Raw genomic sequence first — 14,080 nt, 5'->3', positions numbered from 1 at the left:
GTTGTACAGAGGCTTGTGATAGAGTGTCTCTAAGTCATTCTACCTCCTGCTTTTCAAATGTTTTTATTCAGCTTGTCCCTATCTTGTTTTACTATGCTCCCACCCCAGCACACTAGGGCAAAAATCATGGTGCTGCATATTACAGAAGTGTAGAATAGTTGCAGGAATTTAGGGCGGATATTAAGTGATCAAGATTTCACATACAGTAAAGGCGGCTATGCATTTTCTTGACGACGCTCATAACATTAACTTTCCAGGTGAGTTTATTGTGGATATTTATACCTAAATATTTATAATTGTCTACTCTCACACCTTTAATAAGTATGTCATAAAAATCAGCCTTATAACTGAAGGTTATATTTCTTTAAAGTGCACTGGCAGTGGGCAACATGTTCACGAAAAAGAAATAAATAAAATGAATCTTAAGTGGACATATGCTTTGTTTGACGTATAAATGGACTGGAGAATTTGCAGCGTGGATTAAAAATAATAAAGTAAACTTATATAGTGATCATATCCTGGCCCTATAGGCAAGCTTATGGCACCCCCTCCCCCGCCAGAAACAGCGATGTACATACATGCGTCCATGTGTGTATGTCATTGTTCGTAAAGCGCCACGAGCAAGCCCACACTGCCGGGATATGGCGCTAGTTTTACAGTATTATTAAAGTTAGCTTTATAGTATTATTATAAAAATGTCGATTGTAATAAATCTGTACTGTTCACGGGAATTAACTTTCTACACAAAACTCTACTGAATCTACATACACACAATAGATCTGTGCTTTCAGTAGTAGCTACACTATAACCGTAAGTTAAAAATAAAATAAAGTATTACTTTTTTCTGTTAAAGCTATTTAACTAAGCAATCAGAATTTCACGTAATCTACGGTTTACCAACACAAACTCAAAGGAAAGTGTTGACAATCGTTGGTGCTTGACAATCGACAAATGCACCACCCATCACCACTTCTCATGTTACATGCATCAGTCAATTTTCTTGGTTAGAAATGATATGCGATTTGTACTTGACCAGGGCTGCCACGGCAAAATATCCAAGTCCAGCACAACACAAGGTCAATTTTGCCTTCTTGATATGTATCACACACATACTGAGAGAAAAGTACAGCTGATCAGCGAGCGGGAAGTCACTGCCTTTCTAAGCCAAACCATGAAGATTTGCTTGCACCTGCTAATATTTATATTATTAGTGTTAATAATATTATTATTATTAAGCGGCATCGGTTGATCTAGCATCACAGTTGAAAGTCACGATGTCACATGACTAAGCCCAAGGATTCGTCCGAAAGGTCGCCTAATACGTAGAGGGTGACGAGTATGACAGTGATGACGGACATCTTGTGCAGGACGTTGGCTGAAAACCTGATGAGTGAATCCTTGTCCGTTACTCGGTGAGGCCCTTCCAGGCATGCATACCCGAGGGTCAGCCAGATGGTCAAGATGATGAGGTCAAACCAACTGCTCGTCATCCACTGGCTCCTGTCGGACAAGCAAGAGATATGCAGATGATGATCAAACTACTGTGTGTATGTGTGCAAAATTGTTTCCTAAATGGGTAAAGCTTGATGCAAAATATCGTTTCCCCAGATCTGAAGAAACACGCCATTATTTTTGTTCTTGAGGTACACGTTAAGAAACATCACCATGCACGAAAGAAATAAACGATACAGACGTCACGATTGTTGATGGATTTGTTTATGGATGTTGCTAAGGACTCGGCAGTCTACATTTCTCGTGGTTCTGAAAAACTCCTATTTTAGCATGAGAAATGCAGACTTCCAAGTTCCAACGTATGAATAACCCAAACTGTCGCTCATTCTCTCTTTGTTTAGTGTTGTGAACGGTGCACTAGTGTGACCTAGTACTATTAGCGGCGCTCGTTGAACGCAGGTGCGAATCGTAGCGAATAATTAATTAACCGATTGTTTTTGGAGGCTGAAATTTACCGGTTAGGTGTATATCGCATATATCAACCGATACCCGCAAAAAAAACCGCAAACCATTCAGGCTGGTCTTTAAGATTTTCTCTCACCATTCCGAGCCTGCTATGTATCTATATGAGCATACAAGTGTGCGTGCATGTATGCATACGTGCGAGAGAGAGAGAGGCGGGGTATAAAAATATACATTACTGCTTTAAGTCAATCAGCGTCAGTTACTTGTCTCTACTCCGTTATGTAAGTGGAATCTCCACATCTGTCACTCCCTCATCCCCATCCCCAACCTTATGACGTTGTTGCGCCAGAAACCTACCAGCACGAGACAGCTTGACCTACTGACCATAAACTTACCACAGGGCGTATTTAAGTGCAACGACGAGCACGAAGTTGCTGATGAGGGCAGATTTCAGGAAACGTTCCGGCATGTTGTACTCATTGAAAGGCCACACGTTGACTGTGCGACTGGACCAGAAGATTGACAGCACCTCCGCTAGGACGGTTGCCACCATCATGCCACCGGTGATGTGAAACAGCATATTATCAAAAGATGCCCGATGGAAACAGGGTAATAACTCCCCTCAGTCAATCCGCGTCGCGAGTAATAGCTGAAAGAAGAACGGTAGAGTCACAAGACACACACGCGCGCGAGCGCGCACCCTCCTAGCAATGAAATTGTACATTCCTCGTACCTGTTGTCCACCTACGTTTGAAGCTTATAGGTTCGACCTCAGAACTTACCTATTTACCTTGTGTAACTAGCAAATTTTTCTCATCAGCCTTACATTCTTGACCTTGATCTATCATTAAGACCTATATTCTGGGCCGTTTCCATGTGGGATCTTACAATGGATTTGACATTAAGCCCGTATTTTTTTTCAGGCTGAACTTCCAAAAACGATTCTTGCTTGCTGTGCATGCTAGGTCCTTAAAGCGAGTCTTAAGTCACCAATCTTAAGGAGCAAGTCGACTGCGTTCAGAAAAAAAACCTAGCCCAACAATTAAAAAACTCCTCAAGGCCTCAAATGCTAGCCAGCTGTGTTGTATAAGTTTTTACTTATGAGCTTTGTTGTACTTTAAACTACTGATTATATTCTGTGTGCAAGTCGTATTGAGCTTGCCTCCACACACGGATATGTGCATTGTAAATTCTATTATTATTAATCTCACAAACTGGACTTCAGTTTCTGTTTTGTCTTTTACTGATTTGACTGGCAAGTTGTTTATTATTGTGGACAAAGTTTATGGACTCCAGTTTTGGTCTTCTACTGAACAGCTGGCGATTTGTGTGCTCTACTGTAGACCAGGTCACTGACTCGATGCCTGTAGCTGCTTAATTAGTAGTAATAGGTGGTAAGTATATCAGGGGTGGTAAAGGCGGCAGAAAGAGGAAAGAGGGATGGGTCAGTCGGGCTTCGCCGCAGCACGTTGGACCACTTACGTCCACTGCTCCTAAAGCCCGTTGGCCAAGAGACTCTTTAACCTGTACATAACATACTAAATACTAAAATCGATCTACTCAAATTGCTATTATACGATATGGTCAGTATAACACTTCCAATCGTTTTTTTCCTTGCACTGAATGTAAATAAACCAGCATAACCGCACGACACCGCTACACTTCATGAATTTGTAGGTCTCCGTGTGCACTACAATGAACACCCTGGCACTTGTTTTTCTGTATTGAACATTTCCACCTAGTAACTGCCGATATTCAAGACAAAATACACTTGGTCACTGACATGGGTAGATTTTCAGTTAACATACAGTTCGAGTATTCATACAATCCTATATATCTAGTAAAGATGTGCTCAGTGAAGGAGATCTAAGATCTAAAATTGAAGACTGATCGATTTGCAAATGGCAGAGCATCGAAATAAGCTGACGACGATGACAGGGTTAAAGCAGAAAGAAAACTGGAAACGATCGCACGTTATAAGAGACTCAAGGCACAAACACGCGAGTCCCTGGGAGATGATAACAACCAAACAATTACAGCGACAAAACACAGGGTTAGCCACTCCCTCGTCCAGTGCTAGTCACAGCCTCTTTCTCGCATGTGCACTTTGCAGATCAAAAAACATATATGCGCCACAAAACAATAAGCAATAAGTGAACAGGTGAAAAGTTATTGGAAAGATGGCAGCATTCACCTGCACACATCCTTGAGATGGTTAGCACAGTCCAAGGCAATTCTCAGAACTCACTGTAAATGCCAGAGAATAAGTAGTGGGCAAGGGCGTTAATACTAACTCTTGTCCTGAAGTAATCTCCTCCTGCCGGCGCTGTCGTGGACAACTGTAACAGTTCTGCAGGTATACACCTTTGATAAAATAACTGAAAGAAGGGTGAGGAAACAAGTGATTCAGCAGAGTATCTGAAGGGAAGTCGATAATGCTGATGAAGAAGATGACGTCCACTTACAATCTCCAGAAAGACTACGGCTAGTCCATTATGTTCAAACGACGTCCTTTTTGGGGTAAAAATATGACATCAGGGGTGATTTTGTAGCGCTACTGACGTCTGTTGCAGAATGCGGTTTCCGGAAACCAGAAAAATTATAGGAAAGCAGTCAACTCTCGTGCAGAGGCAGACCGCGCTGCGCCATTTCACAAACGTTTTGATCTTAGACAGGTGGGCGTATATTTTTAGGTGGGTGTGGGGAGGGGGGAAGAGAGAGAGATCACAAAACGTAAAGAAATAAAAACAAGAAAAACATTTTGCATTTTTATTTTTTATTGAAAGATAACACAGAACTGTAAATTTACTAAATAACTGAAAAACAAATATTTTTGGAGAAGTGAGATTGCAACAAAAATATACATTTTATTATCCCCAACAACAAAGTACATCACATATTTATAATTACAATTACTAAAGTAAAATCTTCTTAGGTAACCATGGAGCTCGTATTTACAAAGGCAACCTTTAATGTCATGCCTCCAAAGCTGCAGACAACCCCAACTGGTGAGGCTCACAACTTCACTTAAAAACCCTGTTTAAACAACCCTTTATAAACAATATTTTATAAGGAACTGAATTTCCAAATATATAAGCAACCACCAACACTAGGAGTTCAAGCTCAATGTAATATCAAAGAATGCATTATCACAAAAGTTTTTAAGAGAAAAAAACTTTGTTGCACTAAGCAAACCTTTTGCCACTTACATTATGACCAAGACAATACAACACAGTTTTAGTGCACACTTTAGTAAAAATGGGACAAATAATTTACTAAGTTATTTGTGCTGTAGTCAGCTTCTATCAGTATGTACAGTTAATATGCCACTGTTATTATTTGCTCTTCCTATACAGTTTGCACCCACAGATGTGAAAGTTTTCATAGCTATAGCTCAATTCATTCACATTGAGTTAATAATTACAATATAAATAAATTGAGCATTTGAGGGAAAACTTTCAGCATAGTTCTCCCTTTATGTTAGAGCATGCACACTTGCATTATTCACCATCATTCCTACTCCCGCCTCTCTCTCTCTCCCACACACACATGTAAACACAACAGTTGCCTCTGTTGCCAGTTATAAGTTACAATCTGAGTACATATACACAAATAGTAGCAACATTCTGAAAGAGCTGTCTTTACCTCGGGGGTGGGGTGGGGGGTGGGGGGTGGGGGGTGTTTTACGCCGTGTCATCAACTAAGGCTATATTACGGCAACCAGCCAGCCCTGTAAACAGATGCCACGTGCAGAGAAAGAACAGCGGGCCCGAGACGAGAAATGAACTCTGGGGAGCCAACCTTCACTGTATTGGTGACGGGCGCTAACCGTTGCGCCGCCGGACCGCTAGTCTTTACCTCAGCTATGTTCTACTATTGTAAGTATTCATTATAGGCATTAATAATCTTCTTGTATCAATCAGCACAGTGGCCACTATAGGATATAGTTTTTAAAACTGCGAAAGGTATTGCAAGATGGCACTACATTTCACAGAGTGTGTAAATGCATGTCTGTGTTCATGTGGATTTATTTATCCATATTTATGGATGTATTGCGTTTTAAAACACTTGTACAGTGCTTTTAAGAACCTCAATAGTCATGCCAGACACTACTACAAAAAGAGAAAGCAGCAAGCTGAATGGTCAGAGCAGCGTTACATTAAGTGCACATTACCTGGTTAGAAACCCTTGGAGTATAATACTCCAGCTGATCTAGCCGTGGAATGGGTACTTGATCCTACAGAGGAGTGGGGAAGGAATGCTAGGGATGAATAGGAGATGGGCACTACCCTCACAAAAATACTGCCTTGGGACATGAGGGATCTAACATTTAACTCCTCAGTGACTGACATGTTATGGGGCTATCTACCTTTACCTTACTGAAAGCTCAAAACAAGAAGATAAAATAAGAGAAGGCCTTGCTAAACTTGATGGGTAGCTGTATCACTGATAAACCTTTCTTGTTGTGTGTTTGTTCAGAAGTATGATGTTAGTTGCTAGGCTAGTTCTGGTGCCCCAGCAGCCACAATCTGTCGGGACAACCACTCCAGGCCATCTGCCAGTCCCTCTCCAGATTTGGCGCTGCACCCTTGCAGATGCCAGCTGCGATTGCAGCACATCTTGAGCAGTCCCATCTGCTGTGTTATTTCTTCAATGCTAGCATGGTCCTCCACATCCTACAATATGACAGAAAAGAGAACATGTAGCTTTAACTGTAGCACAAACAGATAAAAGTGGAGTGTGGAGATGAAGTAGTGAGGGAAGTCTGCATGGGAGGAAATACCTCAAGAAGATTGCATCAATTTTCTGTGAAGGAGACTGTCTTATATAAGTAAAGAAACTTTATCTAATTATTTCCTACATCTGTAATAATAGAAGCTATTTAAACCCATCAATAAGCAACTTAAAATAAAAGAATTAAGAAATACTTTAAGAGGAAGTAAATATTTAAACTGTGACAGTAAATGTTCCTTAAATTTAAACTTTAAGTCGAGGCACATGCCATTTACTAAGCTGAAGAATTTCATATCTTCCCTTTATGCTCTGCATATTCACTAGTACAAATAATCAAAAATTAAAAAAAAAAGAAAAAAAAAAAGAAAAAAATGAAAAACCCACTAAAAGTTTCTCTGCTGCTTTCACTTTTTCATAGTTTTATGTGAAGGATATGATTTCAACAGTTATCAACATTATTTTCAGTTTATAAAACTATAAGCCACCAATCAACACTACTTTATATCAATGACAAGTACATAATTTTTCTCCACAAAATAATTTCCTGCCGATTAAATGTAAAGAATCAAAAGAATGAGCACTGTGAGTATACCTGTTTGTTTGCAAAGATAAGGAGTGATGCCTCCTTTAACTCTTTCTCCTGTACCACATTGACCAGCTCATTCTGAGCCTCTGTTAGTCGTTCTCGGTTGCTGCAGTCCAGCACGAATATCACAGCTGAAATAGTTTACACTGAGCATCACAGCCACAAATATTTAAATCAAGTATTAAACAACCAAAACTGTTTAATTTGAATATTACAAGCAAAACAAGTGGAGCATCACACTTAAAACAGCTACTATAATATGAAAGCCTCTTCCTTTTGACCTGTTTCAGCTGTAACACCCATGACATTTAGAGAAAATGTCATGTGTATTTACACATTTATAAAAGTAAAATAGAGCTATATTTTTTATGTCGACTCTCGCGGTAACGGGGGTTTGACGAGAGTTTGACCGGTATAAATAACTTCCGGTCGAGCTGAGACTTCCTTTTTCTGTTGAGTGTCGAGGACGAGGGGGTCGAAGTGGAAGTTTGTCCTAAATCAGGTTGGTTAAAATAACCTTGTATTTCGTTTGCCAAGGCTTTGGCCTAAAGAATGTTACAGTTTTTGTGGAGGTTGGATTTAGTATTTAGTAGGATGTCTTATGATTTCGTTTGAGGGGGAGGACTGCTCCCATCTTAGCGTTTGAGGCTATGGCCGACGCTGATTGAATAAGGGGATACTAGCTAGGGAATATGGTGGTTAAATATCTAGGACCCATATTGTGAAAGGATGGATGTAGTTTTGTGTGCCTTGAGTTTGAAAATACGTAGGTTATGGGTTTAGGTACAGAGAGGGTACCACGTGTTCTCCACGTGTTCTCCACGTGTAGCAAAATCCCGTGTAATGAATAATATCATGGAGATTTCTGATGTTAAACTTGTTCGAGGGAGAAAGGAGGTGTATGCAATGGAATTTGCTGTAGTAAGATTTGTGTATATGTTTAGGAAATGCCATGTGGAGTATAGTGTACGTGATGGAAGTTGCTCTAGGGAGGTTTTGTGTAATGGAACTTTCTTGTTTTGATTTCAGGGCAACAAGTCCTTCTACTTCTTCTCTTTTCTTCTCTTCTCTCTTCTTTCTTCTCCTTCTTTTCCTTCTACTCCTTTTCTTTTTCTTTCCCTTTTTTTTCACCTTCACTTCCACTTCCTCAGTTTTCTTCCCAAATCTTCTTCGCCTGTTTCTTCATGTCTTCATAACTTCGCCAGCCGTCATCCCAATAAAGAATTCAGCTGACGAATTTGTGTTTGGGTCGTACAACGTGCAAAAGAAAGGAAGTGAACCTCCCACACAACACCAACTCTCAAAAATCGTGCCCGCTACAGTTTGGCGCCCAATGTGGGGCATGATTTGAGAGTGCCACGGGAGAGAGACTTCCTAACACTTCGTGATGGACGGAGAAGATCAAGTCGCCGAAGGACCAGGCCAAGACCCAAGTACATCGGCCGTAATGAGCGAGCTGCTGCAGCTGCAGAGAGACTTGGTGAGAGCAATGACGACCATGAGCCAGCCGGCAGCAGTTAATGTTAACGTGAGCTCCCCGCCACCCCGGCTGGGTATATTCACGGGACTCCCGCCCACAGGGGGTCAAGAAGTAAAGTTCGCAGAGTGGAGGGAGAGAGCTCTTGCCTACCACGAGGTTACCCCTGTAACAAGAGCAACCAGACAGAGAAAACTGCACTATAGACAATTGGTTACCTCCACCATAGTATATGGGTTACAGACAACTAGCGTGTAACGAAGTAGATTGTCAGGTCTTGACCACATTTTCGTTGATGACTGCATTATGAATATGATCATGATTGCGATTATGACTTTGATGGAGCAGTAGTGATGAATGATTATAGCCTATGGTGTGTGCAGGAGTGTACTATGCCGATTTTTTTTTTGTGTCTTATGTTAATCATGTAGATGTTGATTGTTGTATGGTTGATGATGATGATGAGGAGATGGCAGTAATGCTGAAGTTTGTTTTAATGATAAGGATTGAGGATGTTAGATAACCAGTCGCCGTGCATATCAGCTGTTACCAATCTGAAGTGCATTTGGCCTTTAATGTAACAGGCTAGCAACACTGCTAGCGCTGGAATTTTTGTTGAGGGTGTACTGTAGGAATTGATGTGGTGGGCTGTAATGTATTTTTGGAGCCAGTGCCCACTAGATTATAGTGGCATGGGAGGCTAGTCCTGAGGAGGATAGTCTGTCAGGTAGCCTTGTAGGGTTACCTATGTGGATGAGGAGCCAGTGCCCACTAGATTATAGTGCATGGGGAGGCTAGTCCTGAGGGGGATAGCCTGTCAGGTAGCTTGTAGGGTGTACCTGTGTGGATGGGAGGCTAGTCCTGAGGGATAGCCTGTCAGGTAGCCTTGTAGGGTGTACCTGTGTGGATGAGGAGCCAGTGCCCACTAGATTATAGTGGCATGGGGAGGCTAGTCCTGAGGAGGATAGTCTGTCAGGTAGCCTTGTAGGTGTACTTGTGTGGATGAAGGCTCGGAATTTATTTGCTAGGGTTTGTGATGGGAAATGGTTGCATTTCTAAGGAAATAGCGCCCATTTTATTTAGGGGGGGTGACTGTAACACCCATGACATTTAGAGAAAATGTCATGTGTATTTACACATTTATAAAAGTAAAATAGAGCTATATTTTTTATGTCGACTCTCGCGGTAACGGGGGTTTGACGAGAGTTTGACCGGTATAAATAACTTCCGGTCGAGCTGAGACTTCCTTTTTCTGTTGAGTGTCGAGGACGAAGTGGAAGTTTGTCCTAAATCAGGTTGGTTAAAATAACCTTGTATTTCGTTTGCCAAGGCTTTGGCCTAAAGAATGTTACAGTTTTTGTGGAGGTTGGATTTAGTATTTAGTAGATGTCTTATGATTCGTTTGAGGGGAGGACTGCTCCCATCTTAGCGTTTGAGGCTATGGCCGACGCTGATTGAATAAGGGATACTAGCTAGGAATATGTGGTTAAATATCTAGGACCCATATTGTGAAAGGATGGATGTAGTTTTGTGTGCCTTGAGTTTGAAAATACGTAGTTATGGGTTTAGGTACAGAGAGGGTACCACGTGTTCTCCACGTGTTCTCCACGATGTAGCAAAATCCCGTGTAATGAATAATATCATGGAGATTTCTGATGTTAAAACTTGTTCGAGGAGAAAGGAGTGTATGCAATGGAATTTGCTGTAGTAAGATTTGTGTATATGTTTAGGAAATGCCATGTGGAGTATAGTGTACGTGATGGAGTTGCTCTAGGAGGTTTTGTGTAATGGAACTTTCTTGTTTGATTTCAGGGCAACAAGTCCTTCTACTTCTTCTCTTTTCTTCTCTTCTCTCTTCTTTCTTCTCCTTCTTTTCCTTCTACTCCTTTTCTTTTTCTTTCCCTTTTTTTTTCACCTTCACTTCCACTTCCTCAGTTTTCTTCCCAAATCTTCTTCGCCTGTTTCTTCATGTCTTCATAACTTCGCCAGCCGTCATCCCAATAAAGAATTCAGCTGACGAATTTGTGTTTGGGTCGTACAACGTGCAAAAGAAAGGAAGTGAACCTCCCACACAACACCAACTCTCAAAAATCGTGCCCGCTACACAGCACATTATATTATCTAAAACATGACTGGAACAGAACAAACCTTGAGTATTGAGGTAATAGTGTTTCCAGAAGAAGCGAACCAAATGCTGTCCTCCTATATCCCAGATTGAGATCTTTACATTTTTGTATTCTACTGTTTCCACATTAAATCCTGGAAAAAGTGGCCATTATGTAAAGAAATTGCTTTGTGTCTATATAATAAGTTTTGTTCAATGAAGGAGTTGTCACTTTACTACATAAATGACATTAATGTACAAGTAGTTCTAATTACTCCTTCTAATCAACTTTTTTTTCTCCAATACAAACATAACTGTAGATAAGAAAAGATCTTCAAGAAAAACTAAAAACACATGCAACATTATTCCCATTAAAATGAATAATGATATAAAATATGACAACATAGTATTTTTCACATAAAACATACTTCATAAATGTAGTTATGAAATTATTAAAACAAAAAACAGACCTAAAGTTGGAATGGTTTTGACAAACTCATTTTTTTTTAGTTTGAGAAGAATGCATGTCTTGCCAGCTCCATCAAGGCCCAGCATCACCACACGCATTTCAATTTTGGGTCCAATGTGAACACGGTTGTCCTACCAAGAAATAAGCATACATAGATTTCAAATACATTCCATTCTGTTCCTTCCCTAGGTATAAACAGTGGACATGATCTTTTTCTTTCCTTAATTAGCTATGTCATATTCAAGAAAACCTTTTGAAGCTGTACACTTTTACTGATATTTTTATCCTGTTAAAGAGATGACATAATTATCTTAGTGAAGGGATAGGGATGGTTGGTTCCAAGGCCAGCTGGTTAGGCAGATCCAGAAACTGCTGCTGCTGCTTTTGTACTGTATCCAGCAGATGACTGACCTCAGCCTTGGCCAACAATACCTTGGTGTCATCCTGTGAACCAGCGCATGCTGAATATGTGACATTTACTCCACTTTGGTGACTTGAACAAGATAAATAATACCTGTATACAGCTATATAGTCCTCTACTTACGAATGTTCTAGTTGCGAACTTCAGTATATATAAACAAAGTTGTCCTCAAGCTCAAAAGTAGTTTGTAAGGATAGTCTGGAAGTTTAAACTAAGAATTAACATAAGGATAGTTTGATTGTAATTATTAACTATTATAAACTTTATTTCAGGCACTTGAAAGTTGTTCAAGCACATTAAAAATATCTAAAAACTATTGTTTATATCCGATCGTCCAAAAATAGAGAAGGTTGCATATGTACACACGTCTGTCCCAGTACTTACGAACAAACATGAAAAGCCTTGTGACGCAGAATTTGTTCGTAAGTTGGGGAAATACTGTATCATACAGACAGCTTTCCTTGCTGTTGTGTAGTTCTACTCACAAAACATGCCAGCTGACTCAAATTATACATTCTGCCTGATTGGCCAGTTCTTTGGGCTGTGCCCAGTGAGTGCTCATAGTATATATATTTAAAGTAAATGTGCCCACAGGACCTACTTGCTTCATTTAAAATTTACTGACATCATTCAGTAAGAAGAGTTATTTCTTTTTACTCCTACCTGGAAGTTTCAGCTGCATACCAGAGCTACATATACATGGTGCCGTAATAGCATTATTCTAGAGATACACAGCTGTCCTCGTTAACTATGTGGCTTGATGTGGATGTTAATCAGCTTGCTACAATATGATGCCACAATGTCAGCATACTAACCTGCTGCGGAGTAGCTTCACATTGCTCACACACGGCGGGTATTTGCGACGGCATTACCGTCATATCTTCCGTATTTCCTCTATTTACTGCGTCCGTTTTTTCAGTCTCGCTATTCATTTTATGCTTGGTGGTGGATGTGACTATTTGTAAAATGTTCAAGTTCACGAATTCAGGAATTGTGGTGTTAATCAGCGCTTGTCTCTGGATTTCTATTACACTCGCGTCAGGACAACAACATCAAGGTGGCGGTGTAGCGAAACAAATGTTCCAACCCAGAATCTTAATTAATTATTCCAAGCGAGGAATGCATGCAGACGCTGGGACTTCTAGTGTTGCTGAATGATTTAGCAGACATTTTCGTGGTATTTTTTTTTTTTATCAAAACCAAAAATAAATCGTGAGTTGTACGTGTTTAGCTTTTTCGTGTTATTTTTATTTAAATTTGACTTGTAGTTACGTAAGTAGTTACTCTTTAGCAGACGATCAAACACCCACTCGCGCAGTGATATCAAAAGAAAATAGTGCACTATCCACATTTCTTTGGTAGCTGTAATAATTTGAACCTAAAAGTTTCCTGTGTTTCTCAACTGTTAAATTTCATTTTGTAGTATGCGCAGACCATTGGCTCTTGCTGAGAGTTTGGTTCTGTCCTTACAACAATTAAGACGCATACCTCGCTTGGAACGAGATTTTGGGCTGGAACATTTGTCTCGTAACACCTGTACGTGGCTAAAGGATCACGATATCGATGGTGATGAACTGTTTATTTCTGGATTCGGTCTTCCATATGGTCTTCCGCAATGGTCACCGGTAAATCAGTTGGAGGCGGTGTTTGTTTGTATGTTAACGAAAGATACTGTAAAACAATAGTAGTGCGTGAATCAATCTGCGCACCCCGGATATCGAACTGTTGTCAGTCTCCCTTCGCCCTTTCTGCCTTAGTAATTTCCACAACTGTTCTTCACAGTAGTGTATATTCACCCTAGAGGAAATGCTACGTCTGCCAGGAGGGTCATTGCTGATGTGACACAGACTCGATTCCTATAATTGTCACCAGATGCACCAAAATTTACTCTGGGCAACTGCGATCTGGCAAAGACTCTAAAAAGGTATGACCAGTTATGTGATCGGCACAACCACCCAGAATAATACCAAACTGGATTTATGTTATGCACAATCCTGCAGCATACAAGCCAAGCCTATGCATCTTTCGGGGCTTATCTCTCTTTGTTTAGTGTTGACTGCTGGCGACGTTGTGAACGGGGCACTAGTGTGGCGGCGCTCGTTGAACGCAGGTGCGAATCGTAGTGAATATGACGTCCACTTACAGAAAGACTCTACGGCTAGTCCATTATGTTCAAACGATGTCATTTATGGGGTAAAAATATAAGAAACATCAGGGGTGATTTTGTAGCGCTACTGACGTCTGTTGCAGAATGGGGTTTTCGGACACCAGAAAAATTATAGGAAAGCAAAGTCAACTCTCATGCAGAGGCAGACCGCGCTGCGCCATTTCACAAACGTTTTGATCTTAGACAGGTGGGCGTATATTTTTAG

The 14,080-nt window shown here is 40.6% G+C and overlaps 2 protein-coding genes and 1 long non-coding RNA gene across 5 annotated transcripts; 1 reads left to right on the top strand and 2 right to left on the bottom strand.

The window, feature by feature from the left end:
- Positions 1–267: 267 nt before the first annotated feature.
- LOC112573885 lies at positions 268–4,207 on the bottom strand. 2 transcript variants are annotated; one of them, XM_025254546.1, is made up of 3 exons: positions 4,112–4,207; positions 2,313–2,566; positions 268–1,500 (listed from the first exon to the last, which is right to left on the bottom strand). In XM_025254546.1, the coding sequence occupies exons 2-3, from the start codon at positions 2,495–2,497 to the stop codon at positions 1,278–1,280; spliced, it is 408 nt and encodes a 135-aa protein (XP_025110331.1). In that variant the 5' UTR covers positions 2,498–2,566; positions 4,112–4,207; the 3' UTR covers positions 268–1,277. The 2 variants fall into 2 exon arrangements, with proteins under 2 accessions (XP_025110331.1, XP_025110332.1); XM_025254547.1 differs by lacking the exon at positions 4,112–4,207 and adding an exon at positions 3,955–4,080.
- Positions 4,208–4,676: 469 nt separating this feature from the next.
- On the bottom strand, positions 4,677–12,846 carry LOC112573510 (E3 ubiquitin-protein ligase TRIM23-like). 2 transcript variants are annotated; one of them, XM_025253959.1, is made up of 7 exons: positions 12,524–12,846; positions 11,699–11,731; positions 11,289–11,418; positions 10,863–10,973; positions 7,244–7,368; positions 5,776–6,593; positions 4,677–5,562 (listed from the first exon to the last, which is right to left on the bottom strand). In XM_025253959.1, the coding sequence occupies exons 1-6, from the start codon at positions 12,638–12,640 to the stop codon at positions 6,414–6,416; spliced, it is 696 nt and encodes a 231-aa protein (XP_025109744.1). In that variant the 5' UTR covers positions 12,641–12,846; the 3' UTR covers positions 4,677–5,562; positions 5,776–6,413. The 2 variants fall into 2 exon arrangements, with proteins under 2 accessions (XP_025109744.1, XP_025109745.1); XM_025253960.1 differs by lacking the exon at positions 11,699–11,731 and having other exon boundaries at positions 12,524–12,840.
- LOC112573512 lies at positions 9,096–9,868 on the top strand. The gene is made up of 2 exons (XR_003101247.1): positions 9,096–9,535; positions 9,595–9,868. It is a non-coding gene; the product is annotated as an uncharacterized LOC112573512 (long non-coding RNA).
- Positions 12,847–14,080: the final 1,234 nt, after the last annotated feature.

The sequence above is a fragment of the Pomacea canaliculata genome, linkage group LG10 (genome assembly GCF_003073045.1).
Source record: "Pomacea canaliculata isolate SZHN2017 linkage group LG10, ASM307304v1, whole genome shotgun sequence".
NCBI lineage: Eukaryota > Metazoa > Mollusca > Gastropoda > Architaenioglossa > Ampullariidae > Pomacea > Pomacea canaliculata.
This window is presented reverse-complemented; position numbering and strand designations above follow the sequence as displayed.

Excerpts from the sequence above, each read along its gene's own strand:
- LOC112573885 (XM_025254546.1), bottom strand. The coding sequence starts at position 2,497 with ATGCTGTTTCACATCACCGGTGGCATGATGGTGGCAACCGTCCTAGCG. Across the intron at positions 1,501-2,312 it reads GCACTTAAATACGCCCTGTG|GAGCCAGTGGATGACGAGCA; the intron begins GTAAGTTTATGG and ends CTTGTCCGACAG.
- LOC112573510 (XM_025253959.1), bottom strand. The coding sequence starts at position 12,640 with ATGAATAGCGAGACTGAAAAAACGGACGCAGTAAATAGAGGAAATACG. Across the intron at positions 11,732-12,523 it reads GTGAAGCTACTCCGCAGCAG|GATGACACCAAGGTATTGTT; the intron begins GTTAGTATGCTG and ends GCTGGTTCACAG. Across the intron at positions 6,594-7,243 it reads TTATCTTTGCAAACAAACAG|GATGTGGAGGACCATGCTAG; the intron begins GTATACTCACAG and ends GTCATATTGTAG.